General features: G+C 38.4%; 2 protein-coding genes across 3 annotated transcripts in view; one reads left to right on the top strand and one right to left on the bottom strand.

The window, feature by feature from the left end:
• Positions 1-17,291, top strand: part of homer3b (homer scaffold protein 3b) — a 56,772-nt gene extending 39,481 nt beyond the window's left edge. For both annotated transcript variants that reach the window (XM_030726733.1, XM_030726732.1), the window contains 5 exons: positions 1,646-1,782; positions 4,514-4,670; positions 9,528-9,638; positions 10,613-10,693; positions 12,167-17,291. In XM_030726733.1, coding sequence (XP_030582593.1) covers positions 1,646-1,782; positions 4,514-4,670; positions 9,528-9,638; positions 10,613-10,693; positions 12,167-12,352 — 672 coding nt within the window. In that variant the 3' untranslated portion in view covers positions 12,353-17,291. The remainder of the gene's footprint in view (positions 1-1,645; positions 1,783-4,513; positions 4,671-9,527; positions 9,639-10,612; positions 10,694-12,166) is intronic.
• Positions 17,292-17,923: 632 nt separating this feature from the next.
• LOC115778601 (ubiquitin-60S ribosomal protein L40) lies at positions 17,924-19,888 on the bottom strand. The gene is made up of 5 exons (XM_030726734.1): positions 19,839-19,888; positions 19,269-19,380; positions 18,832-18,918; positions 18,383-18,485; positions 17,924-18,076 (listed from the first exon to the last, which is right to left on the bottom strand). Exons 2-5 carry the CDS (start codon positions 19,369-19,371, stop codon positions 17,983-17,985), a joined length of 387 nt encoding a protein of 128 aa, XP_030582594.1. The 5' UTR covers positions 19,372-19,380; positions 19,839-19,888; the 3' UTR covers positions 17,924-17,982.
• Positions 19,889-24,810: the final 4,922 nt, after the last annotated feature.

Raw genomic sequence — 24,810 nt, 5'->3', positions numbered from 1 at the left:
AAAAATACTGGACCACCTACACATTAGACCTACCGGAGCTGCTCTGCCCTGGAAACTCATGCTGTGAAGCTCCCGGCACACAGTTTGTTCTTTTTTTTTTTTTTTTTTTTTTTTTTTTTTTGCTTTGCTGCCGTTGTTAATGTCAGAGGAGGTTTGGAGCTCTGCAGTTACTGAGTCAGCAGAGCATTGGAGACTTTTACTTACAATGCCCCTCAGCACTTGGCAACACAGATAGCTCTGTAAATTCACGGGGCTGAGTTGCTGTGGTTCCTAAACGCTTCCATTTTGCAATATGAAACTTACAGTTGGTCGGAGAATATCGAGGAGGGAGGAAATTTCACAAATCGACTCGTTGCCACTGCGGCATCCTGTTACACGAACAACCCATTCTTTCATGAATGTTTGTTAAGGCAGATGGCATATTTTTGTGTTACTTTTGTCCATCTAGTGAATATTTGCCTGAAAAAGGGAATGAATAAAAATTTGACTTAACCTTTAAAGCCTAAGTTAATTAAAATGCCATCATCCTTCATTTGTATTTAGAAAAATAAAGTCACAATGTGCAACATATTTGACAGAGTAAAAGTCTGAGCAGGAAATATTCCATAACATCTGAGGAGGATTGTGTGATGTGGAAGACAGCTGTTGAACAGCTGTTGTTGTTTGAAGTTGATTTTTATGTGTTATTTACTTTTATGATGAAATTACAGCTTCAGTCTAATTAAGAAATAAATGTGTTTATGTCAAAACACCAGGACTAAACCAGGTTCCAAAATGAATGTTGAATCCCCCCAATATGCAACCTGTGCTACTAGTCCGCCCCTGGCCAGATGTGCAGTGTATGTAATTTCTCAACAAATGTACACACCGCAGCATGATGCACATATTTTTTATGCACACACACGCACAGATGAGCCTTTGAAAGCTGAAGCTGTACATTTAGTCATTTCTTGTTGAGTCCAATCAGATCTGTGATGCTGCATGAAGACAAGGAAAGCAGCTGGGCTCCACACATGGCTGCTCTCTTTGCATGGAGCCTGTTTACAGGAGTCCAGATGGGGCATATCAAGCACTGGCATGTTGAGCTCTGTCCTGTGTTGCTACTGTGTTTGGTGTGTTGTGTTCTGATGACAGGTTTGGCTATAGGAATGTTAATGAGTGGGCCACCACTCATTAACATTCCTTTGCTTCTAAGTCAGAATAACAGAAATTTATAATTACTGGCCAAAATGTAGCATAGCATCCATGATGTCCATCACTTCTCTATTTGGGTGTGCTGGCCTATAAATGTATTCAGTGTGATTTAGACCAACCATGCAGTCTCCAGGAAATGTAACTGCACCCTGTTAAAATGCTCCTTAATCGTGCACTTTCTGCTTGAGGATTCTTGTTGTCTGATATGAAAACTGCATTGCAGCTCCCGAGGATTTACAGTGTAATCCCAAACAATCCAAGGAAGAATCCCTTTTTTCCAATAACACTTACATGAAAGGTGCTGGTTTATCTAGCCTTTTTCTTTTTTCTTGTTTCCTGAGAAGCACTCGTACTACACGAAACTGATGGTTTGACATCGTGTCATCTCTTTAGTGGAGTTCAGATCCTGTTTGTATTGTTCTCCCTGTTGGTCCGTGTGCTGTTGGTCTAGGAGCTGTCGGAGGACCGCCATTCACCGCCGCTGCTGACAGTCAACGGGCCCGGGGAGGAAAAGCTGTTTCGCAGCAAGAGTGCTGAAGTGGAGCTGACAGCAGAGAAAGAAAGGGTCAAGAAGATGTTGTCTGAAGGGTAATGACAGACTGTGTTTCTGCTGGACGGAGTAGCCAAAATGCTTAAAACTAACTTGACAGATGTATAGATGGAAAGAAAACTTATCAGGAAAATGTTTCACTGATTTCTGACATTTTTATATAGCAAAAATAATGCATAAGTGTACATGCAGTGGAAAGATATTACAACAATCCATTACAAATACACAGAAAGCTCAGTAAAGAGCACCAGATGTGAATGTGGAGGTACTGAAATGGAAATTTTGTCTTTTTTTTAAAAATTCTTAGTAAGTGTTTAAGAAAATCCTCGTATCACTAAGTTACAGTATTATAGGATTTTACAGGATTTTCTTGAATCCCATGTAGTGATCTTTATTTTCTCACCAGCAAAAAGTGGAAAATCCAAAAGTATGTATAACAAATCTGTCACTCGTGCTATTCTTAGCACAAATTTACATATTGTATTAAGAATGGCGGGAGCTTTAAGCCATACTAAAAGTCCCTGTTATTCCTGAGTGACATCAGGTTCCTATAAATATATTCTTACCTATGTTGCTAGATATTGATAAAGTTTTTAAGTACTGAATGGGATTTCCTTTTTTAGTAAGCTCCCCACGCATCACTTGGATCTTCTCTTTGTTTCACATTGCAGTGTACCCACTCATATAATCCAGCTTGTGTCTCAGCCCCAACTTCGCTACCTGAGCACATGTAAGAATGCAAAGCACTGATTAAAAAGCACTGACTCGAGCCTCTAACCCCTGCCCCCCTGTTGGAGGTGGAATTACGAGCCATTAAATTGCAAAGCCTTTATTGAGTGTGCACCATTGTTGAGACGTCACAGTTCTCTGCTTTTCACATTCAAAGAAACTGAAAACATGACTTATTTGGCACGTAGAGCTAATTTTGTAATGATAGTCTTGTGAATTTATTCCACAGACAAGGCAAACTGTTATTCATTCAGGAAGCTAAACTGGCGTCCACACTGCATATGAATGCAGGTGACATGTCATCAATGAACATGAATTGGAAACTGGAAAGATTTGTGCCTTTCTAGTTCATATTTGAGTTAACATCCACGTGAATTCTGCATTGAGCTGCATCATTGGAAATAAGCTAGGGTAGGCTGTGCCCCATAATGGTCAGATTTCTTTGCTTCACATGCTCCCAAGCAACCGGATCAGGTGTGTTTAGCCAGTCAGAAGTTAAGTCGATCAAACAGGTCAAGCAAATCAGATTTTTTTTTTTTTAAAAATATATAATCCAAAATAACCGATGCCTCAAAGGGCTTTACAGTCTGTGCTGCACAACCTATCCCTATCTATCCCCCAGAATGAGTAACAGGCATCCACATTCCACTATGGACAGACATGGAAAAGTGCAATATAAATAGAAATATCCCAAGCAAATTTACAATAGGGACACACAATATTAGAGTAAATCATGAGATTGAGGGCAAGCAGAGTATGGAGTGGTGATATTTATATAGTTCTGGGAGTGGCACCACACATCACATAGAATATTTAGTCTTGATTTTATTCTAGGAACCAAAAATCAAGAAGTACAGTCTTTCTTTCTTTTTTTTTTTTTTTTAAGCAGTGGATGGCCAAGGACTAAACTTACATCTGAGCTTACATATAAGCTCAGACATTACAGCTAATTGCCTAGAAAGCAGCAGTGAGTCAGTCTTAACACACAGCAAAAAGTGTGCCCATCCTGGAAACAGTGCTACAGGTGGACTCCCTCCTGTTCTGCAGTGTTGTGTGTGTGCCTGTTTGTGCCTCTTGTTTAGAGTAGAAGGCAGACAAGTCTGTTTCACAAACATTTTAGAGTCCTTACTTCAGTCATAACAATAACTTATGTGCTTTTTTAAATCTGTGTCTGTGTCTATGACTTAAGACCACCCAGGCCTGACCTGTGCTGAATTTTGCAGCTCATAATTATCATCATTATAGCGGTCATTATTGATCCCTCAACCTTCCATATGGGACCAGTGAAGCGCTCCTCAGCTGCTTTACAGCCTATTATCCCAACAGTTTTACTTTATGGTTGTTTTAAGCCAATGCAGGCCTATCTTTCCCGTTGCTATGGTGAGGGGTATTATGGTTGCCAGCTTTAGTCGTTATGGTGGAGACTCTGCTTCCTAAAGACCTTCTCGGCTGAAAGCGCTCTGCTTTATTAAATATCCCCACTGAATCATGACCTTTACCGGCACACAGAATCTTTCCCACAACGTAATAAAACAGAACAAATTACCTGTGTTGTTTTATTTCATTTTTTTTTTACAAAGTACCCTGTGGTGCCATTTTCCACTGCTGAAGGTGCATGTTGCTCTGTTCTGTTGCAGGTTTGAAGCCAAAGAGTACTACAAAACAAGAAAAAAAAAGCCATAATAATAATTATTATTGCATATTCCTGGTCCACTTTAATTCCTAAAAATTGTCAGGAGCGTTTTAGGGGTATAATGGATGTTCAGAAAACTCATAGTGCTAGCACTATTGCAGAATTGTGATGAAAGACATGAATGATAAAAGAGACGTACAATGTAAAGTCATAATAACATTTGCAAGTTGTAAAACTCTTCTGGCTCCTTAAATTCATTAAATGTCCATAAACTTTATTCACACAGCTGGTGCAGCATAATAGAAATGTTTCACTCCATTACCTCTTTATCTTCTGCTTCCTTCTTTCCAACATAAAGGGCACCATCTCTTGAAGGATAATTAAGTCTTTGTCTAACTTGTCCTCAGGTCCATGTGTGAGATCAACTTGGAAGCTGAACTCTTCACTCTTCAAGACAGCAATGCCAAGCTTGTGGCAGCACTGCAGGAAGCCAACAGCAGCGTGGAACAGTGGAAGAAGCAGCTGGCTGAATACCAGGAAGAGACTGATCGCCTCCGAGACCAGGTGACCTTATGTAGTGCACAGAATAGTATTACAGTACTGCGGTCAAATTTATAGACTTTAGTAGATGCTATTGTTTGAAGAACTTTACATTACACTTTTACCAACACTGCAGTGGTTCCATGCATTTACAGTTATGATGCTTTCCATATCTAAGTAAAGGTGTGAAAAGGTGAACACAAATCTGTTGTTTTCTGTCACTGCTCCTTACCAAATGGGGGAAATGGAGCTGCTTCAGTTAATATAGAATTTCAATTGCAATCAGTTTATGAAAAAAGGTAATGAGAAGATAATGTATTGGTCTTATTGGTGCAAAAGTCTCGAGTATGTTGTAATTTCTTCATATTTTGCTAGAAAAATGGGAAATAGGTGCTGCAACTTATTGAAATGTGCAACATAGATGGAAATACAGCATATGAGGTAAAAACGGACTTTGTACAATTCTAGCAAGCTTGAAAGTCAATATTTGGTGTGACCATCTTTATTCTTCAACACAGCCTGAACTCTCTTATAGATTCTTGAAGTAGTCTTCAGGAATAGTTCTCCAGGCTTCTTGAAGGACATTCAAAGCTCTTCTTTGGATGTTAGCTGCCTTTTGTTCTGTTCTCTGTCGAGATGATCCCACGCTGCTTCAATGATATTGAGGTCTGGGGAGGCCAATCAATGACTGCATAAGTGTATTAGCAGTGTGTTTTTGGATCATTGTCATGCTGAAAAATGAAGTTTGCCAGCCAGTTGCTTTCCAGATGATATTGCATGGTGGATCAAAATCAGATGGTACTTTCTGGCGTTCATAGTTCCATCAGCTTTATCAAGATCCCCAACACCACTGACTGAAATGCAGCTCCAAGCCATGACAGCGCCTCCACTGTGTTTCACAGATAGCTGCAGACACTCAGTGTTGTACCTCTTTCCTGACCTCCTTTATATATATTGATGATGACTGGAACCAAAAATTTCAAATTTGGATTCATCACTCCACAAGACCTGCTGCTACTGGTTTACAGTTCAGTTCTTGTGTAATGTGGCAAACCTCAGCCTTTTCTTCCTGTTTCCCTTCCTTAAGAATAGTTTCTTGACAGCCACCATTCCACTGAGACCACTTCTGATGAAGCTTTGGTGCACAGCTTCTTTTTGTCGGGTCTTTGTTGGCTTTTTCCTCTTGTCTTTCAGATACTGTTCATCTGTTGTAGGTAGTTTTTCCTAGGCTGGGCTGAAAAGCGTCCAAAGAAAAACTGAAAGAACTTCAGAAATCCTTGAGAAGTATTGCTCAAAAAGACTTTAAATGGGTGTCTCAAGACTTTTGCATGGTACTGTATAAACTAATAATCGAGGTTGCATTACATGATTATTGTATGCTGTATATTGTGTTCATGTTGTTTCCACAGACAAGTACAACAAAGCGGCATAAAATATTTATATTAAAACTTCAACACAGTAAGTTTCCTGTTTTATGCCACTGTGCTGTATGCCAGAGTGTCAGTCTTTCACCAGGTCTCTGAGACACAAGTCACCCTACTGTGCTGTCACATTGCTCACAAAAGTCTGCATAACATACAGAAAATATTGAAAGGAAACTAATTGCTTTAGTGTTTGATTTACAGTAGGCATTATGGGGGACTTGTAAACTGGATATGCACTCTATTGTGCGTTGTTGTTGGTGTTAATTGAAATTATAATTAGGGGTATGATGCTAACCTAAACTTCAAACCCCTATGCAGCTATTGAGTTTCTCCTATAAAACTGTTTTTTTGTTGTTGTTAATTTATACAAAAATAAGTATCACACTACAAGGACTGCTCCAAACTGCAGATGCATTTTTCATCCAGGCCCCCCTCCCTGGGATATTTCTGTTGACAGTCTCCTGTGATGATCGCAGGACCAAAGTGCAGACATTTCATTTTTAATTTAGGGAGAGAAAATTATGCCCTTGGTCAAGCTTAACAAGGCTTCTTCAGTGCGACAGAATTAAGTGCTGCTGCAAACCAGTCGACTCTATAACCATTACACTACTGACAGGAAACTGGCCCTTAGTTTTTCAAAGGTTTCTTCTAATTCATCTGTTTCTGAGTCCAGGTGAAGGTTACCCCCCACCCCACTATCCCTCCCCCTCCCCCTCCCCCTCCCCCTCCCCCGCCCCCAAACACACACACACACACACACACACACACACACACTGTAGCAAAGTCAACCAGGTGGCTCGAAGTAGAGCAGGCCTCCAGGGTTTGGTAACAGGGTGGCAGGTTTTTTTTCTTTTTTCTTTTTTGGGGGAGGGTGAGGGTAGGACACCCTATACTGCCCCCCCCCCCCCTTCCCTCTGCCCCAGTTAGTGGAAGAAGATAAATCACTGTAGGAGCAGAAGGAGAGAGGATGGCTGCCTTTTTCCTCCCTTGTCACACTCTAAGCAGCTTCAGCCATGTTTGTGTTCATCCACCACAGAAGGGCTCTTGGTTTATTTTCACAGCAGTATATTTTGCATTTGTCTCTGAGATATTTGAATCTTTTTTTTATATATATTTATTCATTTTAGTGTATTTATATCTTCTGCCAATCTATTTCAATTTGCACGTACCATTTGAATATATAACAATTAATCAAATTAAATACACATAACAAACTGTTTAGGTTCTTTGCTTCAGTGCTTCATTGCAGCTGTAAGCAGATGTTTCTCTGTTTAGATTACAAACCTTAGTGGGATTATTAAAGATACCATAGGTTTTGCAGGTTTTCTCTCATCATGCTACACTATTTGTGTGGAGTTCAGAGAGATGGAGCTACTGCCTCTGGGGGACAGTAGCTGTCACATGCAGACTGGATGATACGACTGGGGTGAGCCACCCACCCCCACCCCCAGCCCCCAACCTGCATTGGTTTTTCTGAAGCTTGGCTTGGCTGGACTAGCATACTGTGGCATCTCTAAACTGCCGCTTTGAAATCACCTGTTAAAATGCAGAGGACATGCTTTAAGGAGAGAAAATGAAAGTTGGCCATTTCTGCAGCACCAGCATTAAAATGAACCAAACGTAGGAGATCAGGGGTTTGTTTGAATCCCTCTGCTATTTTTTTCTCAGATTTGTTTCAGCTCTCTTATAGATTGTAAATAGGAGGACACACTTAGCAATTCCGAGCACTCTAACAAACTACCCAATTTTCAAATTAGCATTTATTCACTCGTATCCATAACATTCTTTTTTTATTATCATCAGTTTAAAGCCATAAAAATAATCACATTTAAACAGCTAAAACCAGAAATGTTCTTGCATGCAATGTTAAATAAAATGACTGAGTCAGTTACTTCACTGTATGAATTGTGTGATTACATTTCATTTTAAGTCCAGCAAACAATTATCAAATAGAAGCTTCAGTCTAGCCACATGTCATAGTCCTCACTGACATGCACACGTTTAATTTAATAGGGTCAAAGGGCTGCACAGAATGATTAAAATAGTCGTGTAATCTTGGGTAAAACTGTGCATACCAAAGATCTGTGGAACAGTGAGATGAAATTAGAACTTTGATTGCTAAAGTGTCTTGTTATCGAATGCTGTTCCTTTAGTCAAATGGGGTTAAAAAAAAAAAAAAAGATTATTTTAAACCTAGAGGGAAGTGACCCCTAGCCCTGTCAGTGTTTGTGCTTTGCACTGACTGTTGAACTACAAAGGCCTGAAAGACGGCTGAATCACAGACTCTCAATCTCTTCATGTTCAGACTTCAAATGCTGCACAGTTTGTCCTTGTTTCGTCAAACTGTCACTCACACTCTCTGACTTTTCCATTAATATGCTAAATGCATGGAAGTGGGTCAGATTGGGAAAATATCTTTCATCGAAATCTTTCAAAAGGTCAAACCCCTCGATCAGCTTAAGAAAAAAAAGTCTCCAAGGCGATAGGCTTCAGCGCTGTGCCCACTGGCAGCAAAACTTTTTATTTTTTCCACAGAAGCATTTGAATGTTGATGGGTGTGTGTTTAGTGGAGAGGAGAGTCAAGAGAGATGAATAAAGAAAATTGATTCATTTGTAAATTGCACAGCAGTGTGTTGCATGATGAATGTTGCTAAAGACACAGAGTCCTCACTAAATGGACTTTTATTAGTTGTGAAAATTGCTTCATTAGCTGTGTGTGTCTTAGGATGGCTGTTAACGTGTTTGTGCATAGGCAATGAACATGCTGGTTTTCCTCATTTCCGTTGATAGCAATCATTGAACATATTTAGGTGTATTTGCAATCAAGTGTTTATTTTGGTTTACATTTACACTTTTTGGTGCAAATTTTGCTTATTCCCATAATTTTTGCTTGAGGTAAAGGTAAGCTGTAAGCTGTTCTGTGGATTGAGTAAATTACACCACACATTAAAAAATTATAAAACGTTGTAAATTCAACATTAACTGGCTAACTTAAGTGCACCATTCTCCCCTTTAAAAAGAATTTGTTTGCGCTTTTATTTTTGTACCTATTACCTGTGAGGCAAGTTCTTGTTTCTCATATTTATCTGTGAGAAAGATTATGCGAAAACATTCCCGTGCAACCTGGACTGATTAGCTACAAGATTAGATTAGATTTCGCTATGCCTAAATCAGGCCGTCTCAGGAAATGAGTTTGAAATTACGTGGCTTCTATGTGTCCAGTTTGCGCCCGATTTTCATCAATCAGACTCCAAAAAAAAAAAAAAACTGCAATGGTTACAAATGAGACTTATTTCTGCACATTTTAATACATTTTGGATTCTCTCACAACTCCCCACGGACGGTAGCCTTTGGAAGGTGGATTTGGAGGGTACTTTTCTTATAATGTTGTAACATTGTATTTAACTTCATTCATTCTGTGTGTGCGTGCATGTGTGCGTGTGTGTGTGTATTCCAGGTGGCCGAGCTTGAAGCCCAGCTGGGGCGTCCTGCTGCTGGACAGCCTGGTAAAGAGGAGCTGAGCCGGTCACTGGAGGAGTTGGAAGCCCTGCTGAGAGCCAAAGACCAGGCAAGACACCAAATTTCCTGTCAGCAATGCAACGCTGTCCAAATCTATTTGCCACTTTGAAGAGAAGCTCAGTGTATGCAGCTAGCCTAATTTACAAGAGCAGACATCATGTATTGCCAGCAGACTTTCGGATGCGTAAGCCTGAATTTTCTGATATTTAATTATGCCATAAAAACCCTGTAAACGTTCAGAAAAATATAAGAAAGCTTGAAAGGAGTCATTTTGAGTATATGTTTTATAAATAATCTTTGAAGTATTTAATGAAGTATTTTCTTGTTTTTTTCTGGTCTAAAATACTTGATAAAATGTTGCCGAGTTTAGTCAGACAGAGAAGAATGTGTTCGCGCTCTTTTTCTGGTGCGTTTTCCGTTTGTGTTTCTGCTGAGATCTGGATTCAGCTTTGAGGCACTGTCATTTCTGTAGCTGATTCTTTGCTTTGATCACACTGAAGAGTGCTTTGATAAAATGTCACAGTCTTACAGAACACAGCCAAGTAATGTTGAGACTCAGGATGTAGATGTTCCAAGCTGCCACCTCCATGAATTAGAGATTTCTGACTGCACCTTGATAACTTTATATCATCTTATCAGCATTACTTGTTTGTTTGGGTCAAATCAGTGTCCACTAATGCATGCACAACATGCTGAGCCCCAAATTTCCTTTGCATAAATAAAATTAAAATACTTCTTGAAAGCAGCCTGCTGCTTTCTGCCAGCTTCATTAACATAACTACATCTGTCCCGTCATTTCATGCAAGGTCACAGTGGTATGTTACCCTGGAGGCAGAACCCGAGCACATCAAGGTGACCCGAATCTTATCACTGACCCCTATTGTATGATAAATGACTCAGCTGCTTTTTGAACCACTGAAGTATTTTGCAAAACTGATGAGGAATGCTTTGTGTCCTCGTGACATTGATGTACAGGAATCCGAAAGGTGGTGTTGTAATTATTTGGAATAACTGTGTTTTCAGGAAATTCACAATCTGCAGAGCAAGAGAACAGATGTTGGTGAGCTGGAGAGGGAGAGAGAGGAGACCATGCAGAGACTCAAGGTAAGCTGGTGACCAGTTTTTTTTTTTTTATTTTCCTCTATTTTGTGACTGACTCATCAAATTGCACAACTTTGCTGTGCTGCACAAATAACATGTTGCTGGAAAATGCCACTTAGGTGTACATAGCTGGATTTTATAACTCAAAAACTAGCAGTTGTGATAGTTCTGAATTTGCTGATGTTCATCCTTACACTTTAGTAAAATGAACATTTTGGGATTTTGTCCTCTTTGCGGCACAAAGCAATACATTTAATGACGTCACCTTGTAGGTCAGGATGATATGCTTTTACATTTCTCAGTGTTGTGAGCGTGATATAAGCTAATAAGTAACCACTTATTCTAGAAAATAATCAGCAGATTCAGCAATAATGAAAAAATTCATTGCATCCCTGTATTAGATTGCAAGTATAACATCAATCACCCTCATAAGCAATTAAAATGCTCATCAGGTTGATTGATGTGTATCAAAGTCTTTAGAAATTCAAAAAGGAAATTTATTAGTGCTGCTAAATATAGTTACACTGCATTTGTGGTGCTCAAACTGTTTCTCTTCACCTCTATTTTTATTACTTAACAGCTAGAGGTTAGTACTGCACACTGGCCTACACCACTTGAGTGCGATAAACGGTTTCTTTTAAGTTAGCAGTTTTCTAACAGCAACATGGTCTGTTTTGGTACTACAAATATATCTCTTTTTGTTGTTACCCAAAACAGGGCATACAGACTGCTGATAAATAATCAGTGTATTACTAGGGGCACCTATAAAAGAGACAGTGCAGTTCAGACTAATGGCAATGCAGCAAAAAATCTACAAAGGTGAATTCAGGGATCCAAGGAGAAAAAAAATTGGATTGAATTTCCTTGTTAATCCTTGAGATGATACTTGATGCATATTGCATAGCTCTTATTAGGTCCTTTATCATTCTTACCAGGGATGTCAGTTGTGAATTATGTGTATTCATATTTGACCTTTGCCGTCCTTGTGCTCATTCCATAATTTATTCACTGGTGCTTTTCGCATACAGAATTACCCCATAAAACAGAAAACTGCACATTTGAGTTTGGAGTATAAACAGTTGAAAGCAAAGAACTCCAAGAAGAGTTTTTCAGCAAATTTTATTGCAGTCAGCAGCCACAGTATCTCCCTACAGTATGTCTGTTATACAGTACATCTGAATATAAAAATCCCATACAAAGGGATGTAGGCTTTTTTCTATTAGGTTACTTGTGATCTTTTTTTTTTTCTCCCCTGAAATAAGACTTGTCAGACCTGCCTATGCATTCTTAGACAGGCATGGCTGCAGAAATATTGTATTAAAGGCTAACATTTATTTCTCAAACAAATGCAAAATAAACATTTTGGTTACATATATTGCATATATTTATATACAAAATACATATATTGCATCAAATGTAAAATTTTGCCATCCACATAGAAAAGCCAGTTAATTATAACTGTTCATGTGTCTCCAGGATCTGGAGAGACGAAACACCGAGCTGGAGGATCATGTTCAGAGCACCGAAAAAACACTAGCCTCCAACCGGGAGGACCAGGTGCACGCGGAGGTCGAGGTACGGCGGATTATTGATGTTCTGGATATCAAAATCGGCGACCTGAACAACCTGAGAGAAAGTTTGGCAAAACTGGTCAACAAGTAGCCACAGCAGGAACTGGGGTGCATCTCCACGGTCTCGTTCAGCCCTGATTGGTGTTTAACTGATGTAACAGTAGAGAAAAGGTCAAAGCAACATGGAGGCAAACACACTAAAGTTGAACTTGCTTTGTTTTTTAAGATCAGCACAGCACTGGAAACATCTTAAAGGTGCTATGTGCAGAATAAAGCATCTGTGCTGTTTACCATTAACACCATTCATTTAAGATCCCTCCTCTCGTAGAAATGAGCGCTTTTCAGACATAGGATGTGTTGCTGACTTATTATTCTGTTAAAGTGCTCATTCAGATATAGGTCACTTTTACACTAATGTTCCACATGGTTTCCCTCAGACATATCCAGTGCTGCAATGCGTACAATACTTCCAATACATGGAAGACTGGATAGTTTTAGTGGGTTAACCACACTCTGCCAATGTTGATGTGTCACTGGTTTGTGTAATCGCAGCTGTGATGGCGGAGGTGGCTGAGTAAAAAGAGATGATGTCCTGAGCCTCCTGCAGCTCCATATTGTATTCCTCATGGCTCTTTCTTTCCTCGTGTTACCTTGGCTCTTTTAGAGCCCTGTCCTCTAATTCCCTTTGCTGTGCTGAAAGGGATGCGTAAATGTTACTCAGTTCAACCTAGTAAGATTGCAGTTTCAACATTTATAGAAAACTGACCGCAGAACTCTTTTGGATATGAAATTGATGCATTGAAATACTGTCAGGTTAATGGAAAGAAGTGCATATCTGAAAGTGTCTTTTTTCAAATTCTGACCTTGTGATTTTCAGTAATAAAGAGGAGAGTTGAAGCATTTCAGCCTAATGGTACAAAGCACCTTGAAATGAGGACCCTAGCATTTTGCAAAGGCAGATACTGAAGGTAACAGGTACTGAAGGATATTAGAACTGTTATTTATTTTTTTGCTAAATGCAGAGTAGTACATTTACCAGTATTATTGTGTTTTATTACTAAATTAAAGTAATTAACAGTGGCAGTAGAACTAGGAAAGAGGTAACCTGATAGGGTTTGCACTGTTGTGTTTCCTTGCAAAGCTGAAAGTCTAAAACACTTAAACCATGTCTGGACATAAATAGTAAAACTGCAGTGCTGTAAGCAGGGGTTTCATTAACCTTGAGATAGCTATAAAAATAAAGTTTTATTGGCAGTTATATTTTATAGCTATATTAAACATAAGCAATTTATCATAAATCTATCTGTTCGGGCCATAGAAACAAAGTGACTTTCCATACATGCTTATTTCAGTGCAGTTTTCACAGAAGCCTTTTCAATTTTTTTTTAAAAACTAAAAGCCCCCAAATAATACCAATCATTGCAGCTTTTAGATTTGCATTTTCTCTCTTTACAGTTAGTGCTATTAAGCTATACCAGGTAAAATATCTGCTTTTACACGACAATTCTGTTGAGACTGTGGAGATGCACCCAGTCGGAGTGTGGTCCATGTAAGAGCCTATGGAAGCAAAGGCCCTGGGTAGAGTCTGCTCCAGTTCACCGTCATCAGCCTAGACTGGTCTCTCACCAGCCAAACTCAGAGATGCAACAACCTGCTCCCATTCTGTCTCCTCGATCGCCAGTGTACATCTGTTTTTGTTCATGTTTTATAAGGACTGCTCTTTCTCACCACTTATTCTATTATTCATGTTCATCGATGAGTTGCTCACAGTTAGGATGGGAAAGCAGCCACAAATGCTGCAAAATTCAAGCGGCAGCAACTGAGTTTGTTATGTATACTGCTCTGGACAGTAAGATGAGCAGTTAAAAGAAACGTGTGGCACTGTGGTCTGTAGACAGGTGCTGTTTTCCCACCCAGATATTGAGATTTTGCTTGACAATGTTTGTGCCAAGTTTTATTTTGTTTACATTTGTCAGTGTTCACAAAATTATACAATTCTACTCAATGTACTTTTTCTTTGTTGGTTAACACTATCAGTTATTATAATAGTAATAACCCTAGAGAGAGGCTCAGTGGAGCTGCAGTAGATCACTACAAGAGCACTGCATGAGCTCTGCAGAAGCCCCCTTCCTGCCAAGAAATGTGAAACTCTGTGTGTGTGTGTGTGTGTGTGTGTGTGTGTGTGTGTGTGTGTGTGTGTGTGTGTGTGTGTGTGTGTGTGTGTGTGTGTGTGTGTGTGTGTGTGTGTGTGTGTGTGTGTGAATACTGGTTCAAAACCATTGTTGTAAGGACATTTGAAATGACACTGACAACTTTAAAGGGCAATTTGAGGGTTAAAGGGACAGTTCACCCCAAAATTAAATGCACGTTTTTCCTCTGGCCCATAGTGGTCTTTACCCATCAAGAACGTTTGGGTGAGAGTTGAAGATATCTGCTGTAGACATGTCTGCACACTCTTGAATATAATGACCATCAAATGACACTTGCGCTGTGGTCCCCAAAAGCAGAAATGTCTCTTTTTAGGTCTTTTGACCCTGTTACCTTGGTGTGAGCAAGTTCATGTGGGAACTGTTTCTTTCTACCCAAGTACACCCACCAACCAAAGGAAGCTCGCAGCTAGTTAAATTTAAAGCAGAACTGAGGTGGCTGCTGTTTAGATTCTGTTACACTGTTATGAACAGAAACTTTTCATCACAGGTAAATGCAGTGATATGGCTGACAGGCTTAGTAAAGTAGAAAGAAAATAAATCCTACATCTGCTCTGCTCTACAATCTGCTCACAAGGCTTATGAGTCTTGAATTTTCAAATATTTATTGCTGCTTTGAGCAATGCCAGACAGCTGCCTTTTAGTTCCATTATAATAACTAGTACATGCCCATGCTATAGGATTTCTTTGGCCTGTTCATGAATAATTGAAGCTTTGGGGATAAATTATTTGCTATTGTTGTGAAATTAAATAATATGATGCTTTTATAAGGTGTTGGAGGTGTTAAATGCTAAAAAAAAAAAAGAGAGAAAAAGTCATTTTAGCCTGTTGCTAGGTGGTCATTAGGCAATGTGATGATGTCATAATATATGATATAGATAAGAACCTTCAGGGGCCTAAGATGTTCCTGTAGGAGGAGTTAGAGGCCAAAGAAACAAACACAGAAACAGATTTATAGACAGCTCTACAGCTGATGTCTCTGAAATTGGCCAACTCGCACAAAACGATTTAGATGGATAAATTCACAACCCTACAGATGTATCTTATTTTGCGGTGAATGTTCCCTTTAAGGCTTTGTTTTTAGGTTAATATTGGAACAGTGGTAAGGTCAGGGAGCATGAATGTCCTCACAAAAATGGTGAAACCTACATGGATGTGTAAGTAACTTAAAGTTAAAAAGCACAACTGGAGAAGTTTTAGTAAATTGGTACTTAATTGACTTGTCTGTCAGCGCTGTATGAGAATTTCTGATGCACAATATCTATTGATCTTTGCTTCTTGCCCTGTAACGAGTTATTGAGTTCTTTATATGACAGTAATAGCCTAGATACAAATAAGATGCAGGTTTTTGCAGCTGGTGATGCAGTGACTGCCAGAATCGTAACATGTCAAAATGTGAAATATGTTAATGTAATAAACTACAATATAATGTAATAACACTCCATTATTACCCTCTCTTGCTTTTATTGTTTTGTTAGTATTATAGCATGTTCAGCTGACAGTGTATGTAATATACTGATTTAGGATAACCTCTTAGGTTTTAGTTCAGGTAATTACAAGAATTGCCTCACCACTTCTAAGTCTGAATGCACTAATGATGTTAATAATTCCATGTTTCTTCATTATATTGCCGTTATCACATTAACACTCAGTATAAAGACTGATATTTCATCACTTTGACAAGTTACAAAAAGTCTGGGGTTTTCTAACATCAGCTGCTACATGCAACAATTACAGAATTAGCAATAAAAAATTCCTAGCATAATTGCCTGTTAATAGTTGATACAAGTACTTTGTAGATAATGAATCCTCTGCAAAACCTGTTGTGTTTGCATTATTTTTTGTCATGGTTTCACCAGAATGAGAATCTGCTACAGCTATTATTGAGCATGAAGGAAACACAGAGGCTAGCAGTTCCTCTGAATAAGCTCCACATGGATGACATCAGAAACACTTAGCCTCATACGGCCTTATTCCAGTGTTTGACTGCTGCACAATCACATTGTGTACATGCATTAGTAGTTCTTGTATACACAGGGCTGGGGCAGAGGATGCCCTCTACCCAGAGGCTGCAGAGTAGAATACTTCTTCCTTTTAAGATATCACTTAAGCATTTCACAACATGATTTACAATACAAAATATAATCAGAGAAATAACTAAAACTCATCTGCAGTATTGTTGTGTAGCTACATCACATTAAAGGAGTAATCCACCTCATATTTCAGGATGTTTATGGACCTGCTGGTGAGTTAAACTGCACTTCTGTCTCCTTTTCATGTTTAAATGATTCACTGTGGCTGCAATGACAAACCACATTTTACAGCTTCACTTTATGTTTCTGCTCAAATATGTCTGAGTAAATACCCTTTCATACCCCTTATTAAGTATCAAAATACATTTTCGAAAATGTAGATCACCAGATGTTTGAGGGGATATATTTTTGAGTGTGTGTGTGTGTGAATTCCTCCTGAAATATCCTGGAATAAGGACTTTTTGAAACATCTATTGCTAACTCTGAGAGAAAGCAGTACCAAAGATGACCAACTGTCCTACAGAAGCCAAAACTGGAAGAAATTAACAGCCAGTGTATGAGTGACTGTGATCTTCATCTCAAGTCAGCTTTTACTTTTCATTTATTGCTATCTGAAACATTTTACCTTTCAGTATGACTCTTAAATACCTCAGAATAGCTTAGTTCAGGTTAGTTTCATTGAAGTGTCCCAAAATAAAAGGAAGGTACAAAAAAGACAGGCTGAAGAGAGGTGCTTGTATGGGATTTGTATATAACTGTTTTAAACATTAAAACTTAACACGCAAAGTCACTGCTGTGGTTCTTGTGTGGTCAGAACACTGGTGTTAATGCTCACTATGTTACATTTGTCTCATTTTTTGTTCTTCGTGACTAAATTGAACTATTTTAGTATTTAATGACGCAGAGAATAGTGGACTTTAGCTATGATCTATTTGGCCACGTTGCTGGTGTAGTAACAGCAAACACCACAGAAACCTGCTTGGAGTGTAGGTAGCACAACAGTGAAACTCATTTAGACTTTCATCTGTTTTCAGACATCAGCCATGTAAAATGTGTGCAGTTAAAATACCATATCCTAGATGCATTTGTTTGTAGCCAACAGTGCTGTCATTTCTAACACAAGTAATGCGTGCTGTTGTTGGACACCATACAAAACTTGCACAAAATTAAGTTGTCTAGGTTTGGAGCACAGCTTTAGTTTAAACCTGGACCAAAACCAGGAATGATTGGGAGCTCTTGGCAAACTGCAACAATGGTAAATTACACCAGCTTCATCTCACTGCAGTTAATCTTGTTATTTTTTTCCTGGCAGTTAATAAGCCAGCACAGCCTTATGGCCACTTTTCTTGCATGACTTCAATTTAAGTAAACAAAAACACACACTCCTTATTTTGATTCAATAATACAAATCAGACAAGCAGCACTTTTTTTTCTACATTTATTTTAACACAATAGCAGTGTGCCAAATCAGTTGTAAATGTTTACTTCAGCTTCTTCTTGGGGCGAAGGTTGTTGGTGTGTCCGCACTTCTTCTTGCGGCAGTTGACAGCACGGGGGTGCAGACGGGCATAGCACCTGCAAAACAAAAGGTCAGTGAGACAAACGTGAGACAACATTCAGGTTTTAGAAATGATCTAAACAGATCTTGAGAAACCAACTCAAATGCTGGAAACCAACAACTAAGGTCAGCGATCTGCCATCTTTCCACTTCGGGTGACACTAAAACACCATGCAACAAAATGAAAGCTATTCTATCTTCCTGATACTTCTCAATTTAAATACATACAATTATGTCTGAATTTTGTTTTACTGAATTCCCCACCCCACCCTAAGAGGAATTTTATATACAACCAAACTTTGTATATTTAGGATTGAACTTACTTGCGGCAGATCATCTTGTCGCAGTTGTATTTCTGGGCCAGCTGCCTGAGTGAGGGCTCAATGATGCCACCACGGAGACGAAGAACCAGATGGAGCGTAGACTCTGGTTAACAGTAAAGACATCTTGTTACAATGATAAATTTAATCATACTAAGACAAACAGCAAACACCAGGTTCATTTAAAGACTAAAAATACAAATCAGTTTAGAACTTTCAATTAAGAAAGGATCAATGACTCTGCACCATATCTACACAGACAAAATGATAAATGCAAACTACTTGCAACTGTAGGAAAAAGCATATTAATGATAGAATCTGACAGTAAATAGTCCTTTTAATATATAATAATTTCAATATATGAGTACTTATTGATAACACTATAATAAGGAGCTTGTCTACAGCGTACTACTGCAAATACAACACAGTCGTACATTGAATAGAGCTGTTACCTTTCTGGATGTTGTAGTCGGACAGTGTGCGGCCATCCTCCAGCTGTTTCCCAGCAAAGATCAAACGCTGCTGATCAGGGGGAATTCCTGCAAACAACACTTGTCAACCACTCTACACTTAGACTTATCATCAACAATAACTTTCAAGTGGATCTGAAGGCAAATCACTAAACAGGCTTCTCAAAACCTGTCCAACATTGACGTGTGATTTTGAAGTTTCTGCTTTAAAAAAAAAAAGTCTCTTATCTTAAAGGCCAACAATCCCCGTTTCAAATCCAAACCACATTCACTGAAGATCCACACACTAAAGGTCTCCTAATATTCAGTTTCACATAAACATGTAGTGTGCGACTCACTCCAATTTCTTTTTTTAAAATAGTGTCAGACAGGCTACGTTTTAATAACTCATAAACGTAAGATTAGATGTGTCGGCTCACCTTCCTTGTCCTGGATCTTTGCCTTTACATTTTCAATAGTGTCACTGGGCTCAACTTCAAGGGTGATGGTTTTCCCCGTCAGCGTCTTTACGAAGATCTGCATGTTTGCAGGCTGTTCACAAAAAAAAAAAAAAAAAAAAAAAAAGATGTTAGCTTCAAGTTTAGCCGTGTGGCTACTTAGCTTGCTTACTGACCACAGTAAAACAGAAACACCTTCGACGTGAATTAAAAAACAACCAAAAAAAAAAAAAAAGAGCTAGTTCGTGGCAGGTTTAGCGAGTTTACTCCAATAAAGACACTCTTTCCATCATTACACCGACGACCGACGCTTGTGGTAGGTTAGCATTACATTAGCAAGCGGCAGACTTGCAGCGGGCCTCGCCACACGTGTGCCGTAAGGGTGGAATTGAATCACAATTATCTCAGTTTTAATTCGTGAAAACTAAAGCATGACTACACAAAATAGACGTGCGGTCAATAAACTATGGAAATTTAACGGTTTAAACCCGATTCAAAGATTTATTGTAGTGTTAAAACCGATAAATATTGGTCAATAAAACGTGTACCTACCCGGCCGCTAGCTGAGCCTCAACGAAAAGAGAGCGGAAACCGGTGACACTGAAATACATCACTTCCTTCTTTGGGGTTCCTTCCAGAATAAAATTGTGTTTTATTCTGGAAGGAATAAAACACATATTATATAAATATATATATATATATATATATATATATATATATATATATATATATATATATATATATATATATATATATATATATATATATATATATATATATATATATATAAACGACACCGTCTTAGACATTTCACCCTCCATTTAGTTTTCATTTAGTTTTCACTGTAGATTACTGGGGCTGGATAGACTATTCGAGCGTGCAGTATAATTGGCTATGACACTTAATACGAAAAAGTTAAATAAAAAAAACAAAACAAATTAATATAACAGAGTTCCGACTCACTGTGAATTATTTGACTCTATGGCGATTCAGACGGATTCAAAATGAAGTTTGACGGACACCTGCTGTTGAAGAGATGGAATGACTCTGTTTCCATGACTGTGAACCTGCATGAATTATACATACATAAACACACACACACACACACACACACACACACACACACACACACACACATATAAATATATAAATAAAGTTTCTTTTAACTGTGCTCTGATTATTTAAAATGCTTTACATAGCCTATATTTACACCGTAATGCTGACTGAATCATGCTGTTTTGCAAAAGGACATCTCCAAAAATGCTGAACTGTACATAAGGGAATATAGGAATTATGTCCTCTCCTACTATTTAGGAAGCTCTTATAACTGAGAACATGCTTTAAACTGAAAGCAATATAAGAAACAGACACTTGGGCTCTGAAAACGCTGAACTGAAATCTATGGGAAAACACTACAAATAGAAAGATAGTGTTAAAAATATAATTTCCAAAGAAAAAACGATTTTTAAAACCTTATTTTGGGACAAAGAATCCATACTTTATTTTTAATCATATGAAAACCGATGGGTAAATCTATATGGTAAATCTGGGCATTCTTGTTTTTGTTTTAATAGAATAGAACAGAATAGAATGCCTTTATTGTCATTATACAGAATGTATAATGAGATTGGAAATGCATTAAAATATTTACCCAAAAAACTGCCTTAATGCATTACTACTATAGATGCCAAGAGCAAAGACTTTCTGGAAAGAGTTTATTGCATCCTCAGCAAAGCATCTTTCAGTTTTGGAGAAGTCTGATACTAAACATAACATGGATGTTTTGCACTTCCTTGATAAAGAATTACCCCCTACACTCATTTTCTTTGGGGAGGTAACAGGATACTACAACATTTATCTGTTTCTCTGCAGGAGCAGCAACAGTATCAACATTATCATGTTCCACAGCACAGAGGTTTCCCTGATGAAGCATTTTTACCTGCTTCAGAATCAGATGTTATGCTAAACAAAGGAGTTACAGTAACTGAAGCTTAGTGGTGGTATTCAGTATGACTGTATTGGTGGAGAAAACACTGATTCCAGTCCGTCGTGTGTGGGCAAAGAGCTGCTCCGGTCAACCAACATCCCATTTATGTACAGAAATTCGTTTTATGCATTTTTTTGGTTAAAATGAGAAATCTACTTTATACTGCTAAAGTGACATTTGACTGACATGAGTATTCATGAGATCTGGGTGTAAACATTTTCAAAATGTCATCCTTTCAACATCACCACCTTGTAATGAATAATAGTTACAGTATGAACTCTGAGACCTCTTCTCTCTCTCTGAATCCTGCAGAAAGTAATGTTTAACAAAATTATGCATTACTCTGCAGAAGACAGCTTTCCCACAATAAAAGAGGATGAAAGTGATCACAGCTTAGTCTCAGACTACAAACTCTCCTTTCAGGGAACTTGGAGCAGAGCTGCTCAATCAGTGAAAAGGGTAATGTAATATCTCACGATGTGAGATATTAAGCTGCACCCACTTCATTTACCTTTTTCACTGATTGAGCAGTTCTGCTCCAAGTTCCCATTGTCCTTATATTATAAAGTCTTTATTCTCACACGATACATTTAAAAAAAAAAGTGGGGCAGTGCCTAAAACAATAACAAAGGGTCAAAAGGATTGGAAATACACTAATGTAGCTCAACATGCAAAGCTACAATAATGCTTCTTTTCATTTCTGCATTGTTATAAACAACTACATGTCATTTCTGAATTACTCACACATTTGCACTCATTGCCATAAGTGCAAGTCATGAATAATTGAATTTAGGATGTACCCTGAACTGATTTATGAATCTCTTTTTTTTTTTTTTAAATGTAAGTGTAATCTTTAAATGCTCATCTGCTCTGGGGAACTCATTTTGTCAGGTGTATTATGAGCTGTGTGCACAGTTTGACCTGCAGTATCAGCTTAAAGTAAACACAGAAGTGAAAGGAGCACTGATATTTTTAAAAACCTTTTCCTGGACCTGGGTTTTATCAGTACAAATCACAACCTTTTTTCCCCCCAGCACACCTCTTTGGGTGATCCTGTGAAGACTGTAGAAAGACAGGTGACCCATGCTGCATCATTCAGTCAGCCCCGTGTCTGGAAAAACCCCTTCCACATGACTCAGCTGTAGACACAAGGATGTCAAATAATAGAGGCAATTAAGGCTGTAGTGTCTGGCACCACTCTTTGTTTTGGATGTAATAGTCATGGTTCAGAGTTAAGATGTAGTCCTACAGTTGCTAAATTTGCATCCAGTGAATTCAAAGGCCATTTTAAAGTGGTGCAAAAAAATATTAGGTCTCAGAATTGTTGCCAGTCTTTGAACTTTCATATTACCTGGCACTGAATTTTCCCACAAACAATTAATAAAATAATAATTATCTATGTCTTTGATACTTTACAGGCAACCTGTGGTAAAAGAGCATGCGAAGCTCAGCCTTAAACACTTCTCTAAGGACTCATTGTCCTCCCGAACCAGGGAGGACTTTTGTTACTACAAGCTGGGGTTTTTTGATGTCCTCACAGGCTTTTCATAGTTTTCATTCTTCGCAAGTAATAATTCAAAACCCTTTTGTAACAGTTCATTATTAGCAAGCTAGTGGGCGCCGGGATGCTTAGTGGTGAAGCCCACGTGTCTTCCCCTGTATCTTTACCCCATTTCCTGTATCCCTCCACTGCCGATAAAAGCTGCTGTGCCAAAAAAACAAAGAAAACAAAAACAAAAGCAAGCTGGCAAAGTTCACACAATTTGTGACATGGGCCTGACATGTTCACCAAACGCCACATGCAGTTCAGCCCATATACATATATACCAGGTGATTCTTTCTTTCATTAAGAGAGGTGTATATATTAAATGTTGGCAAAACAAGGCCTAGGCCTCATTAAGTCTGACTACCTACCATTAAAGCCCAACAGACCAACACTGCATCGGTCACCTAACAGGGTAAGAAAAATTCCTCTATTAAATTTGTCTCCTCTACCTTAAGCACTTTAACGGCAACAGTAGGGACAGAGTTTGTGATATTTGTTTGCATAATAGTAGAAATAATATTAATAGCAAGAGTGATTTTTGCATTTGGCAACTGTACAAACTCTATACATCATAGTTGCATTTTTGTCTTGATCCTGTGAATCATTTAATAACACTGATTATTCTGTTTGTTAAACTCTGCTGGTCAAATAGAGCAACATCAGGCTGCCACTGGTCCAGCCACGCTTCAGAACCACCAACAGTGAGGACTACACAATCAAACTTTTGAACCTGCATCAGAGTGGCTGCAGTGATGTCACTTGCTAGGCATCATGTGACTGAGAATAACGGTTGTTGACAAAAAGAAATAAAGAGAATATCCATCCATCCATACTCTCCCACTTATCCGGGGCCGGGTCGAAAGGGGGCAGGAGCCTAAGCAGAGAAGCCCAGGCTTCCCTCTCCCCAGCCACCTCCTCCAGCTCAAAGAGAATATGTGATTATTATTCAGATTGTTATGCCATAAAAAAGGTTTCTAAAAATTATTAAAGCCATGCCTTAAAATTCTAAAAGTGTTTTTATGTAGTATCTTATGAGAGTGATTAAAAAGCCTTTTTGAGGTGTAATGTTTTATGTAACTTCAAAAGAAGTGTATAATTGCTCTAACATATCCTTATGGTGACCTTTAACTGTGACCCACTAGTGCTTTTAAAAATCACAAATCTCTTAAGTTCAGGTGTCCTTTTATTATGTTTTTTTTTTTTTTTTTTTCAGAGAACTGCAGAAGAATTCCTGTGAACTTGCTGGCCTGATAATGATAAATAAACTTTTACCCAGACTAGCACAGTGTGAAATATTGAGTCAGTGTACAAGTGCAGCTATAGCAGTTAGGTGGCTTAAACATAAACCTTTCGCCTTGTCAGCAGTCTTTTGGAGGGTTAAAGCAGCCTCAAACTCGACTGCCCTACTTCCACCCTGTTTACACTGGCAACGCTAACTGCCAAGAAGAAGGTTACCGTCTGTTTCTCAGAAATATTTTCATCCCTTCTTTCAGGCCTGACTGACCACAAAACTCCATAAAAACAATCTATGTTGTAGCAATACAGCCTTGACCCTGAAGAGCAGGCTCTGCTGATAAAAATTAAAAAAAAAAAGCTGGCAATGCAAGCAAGCAGATGTAAATAAACTGAAGCTAGAGTTCATCAACCTAAAAGGCAGCAGTCCAGGATCCAGCATTCAGATCAAAGCAATACAGAGCAAAACCAGACTAAAATCCAGAACAGACCAGAGTGTTGCTTGCACAGAGAAACATTGCCAATAAAATATTAACATATAAAGTTACTGAAAATGATTAACAATTAAGCTTTTAATGCATAAAAGTTTAATATTAGTGGAGACTTCTGAAGCAAAACTATGATTTTGCTGATTTATGTATACTGCTGTTGACATTTGACAATATATGAAAATAATAAATACACAACAGCTGATAGAATAGGATGTTTATTTCTTTCAACATTTCCTTTGATTTATTACTCTCACGTTTTTTTCATTA

This window comes from Archocentrus centrarchus, chromosome 4, assembly GCF_007364275.1.
Source record: "Archocentrus centrarchus isolate MPI-CPG fArcCen1 chromosome 4, fArcCen1, whole genome shotgun sequence".
Classification (NCBI taxonomy): domain Eukaryota; kingdom Metazoa; phylum Chordata; class Actinopteri; order Cichliformes; family Cichlidae; genus Archocentrus; species Archocentrus centrarchus.
This window is presented reverse-complemented; position numbering and strand designations above follow the sequence as displayed.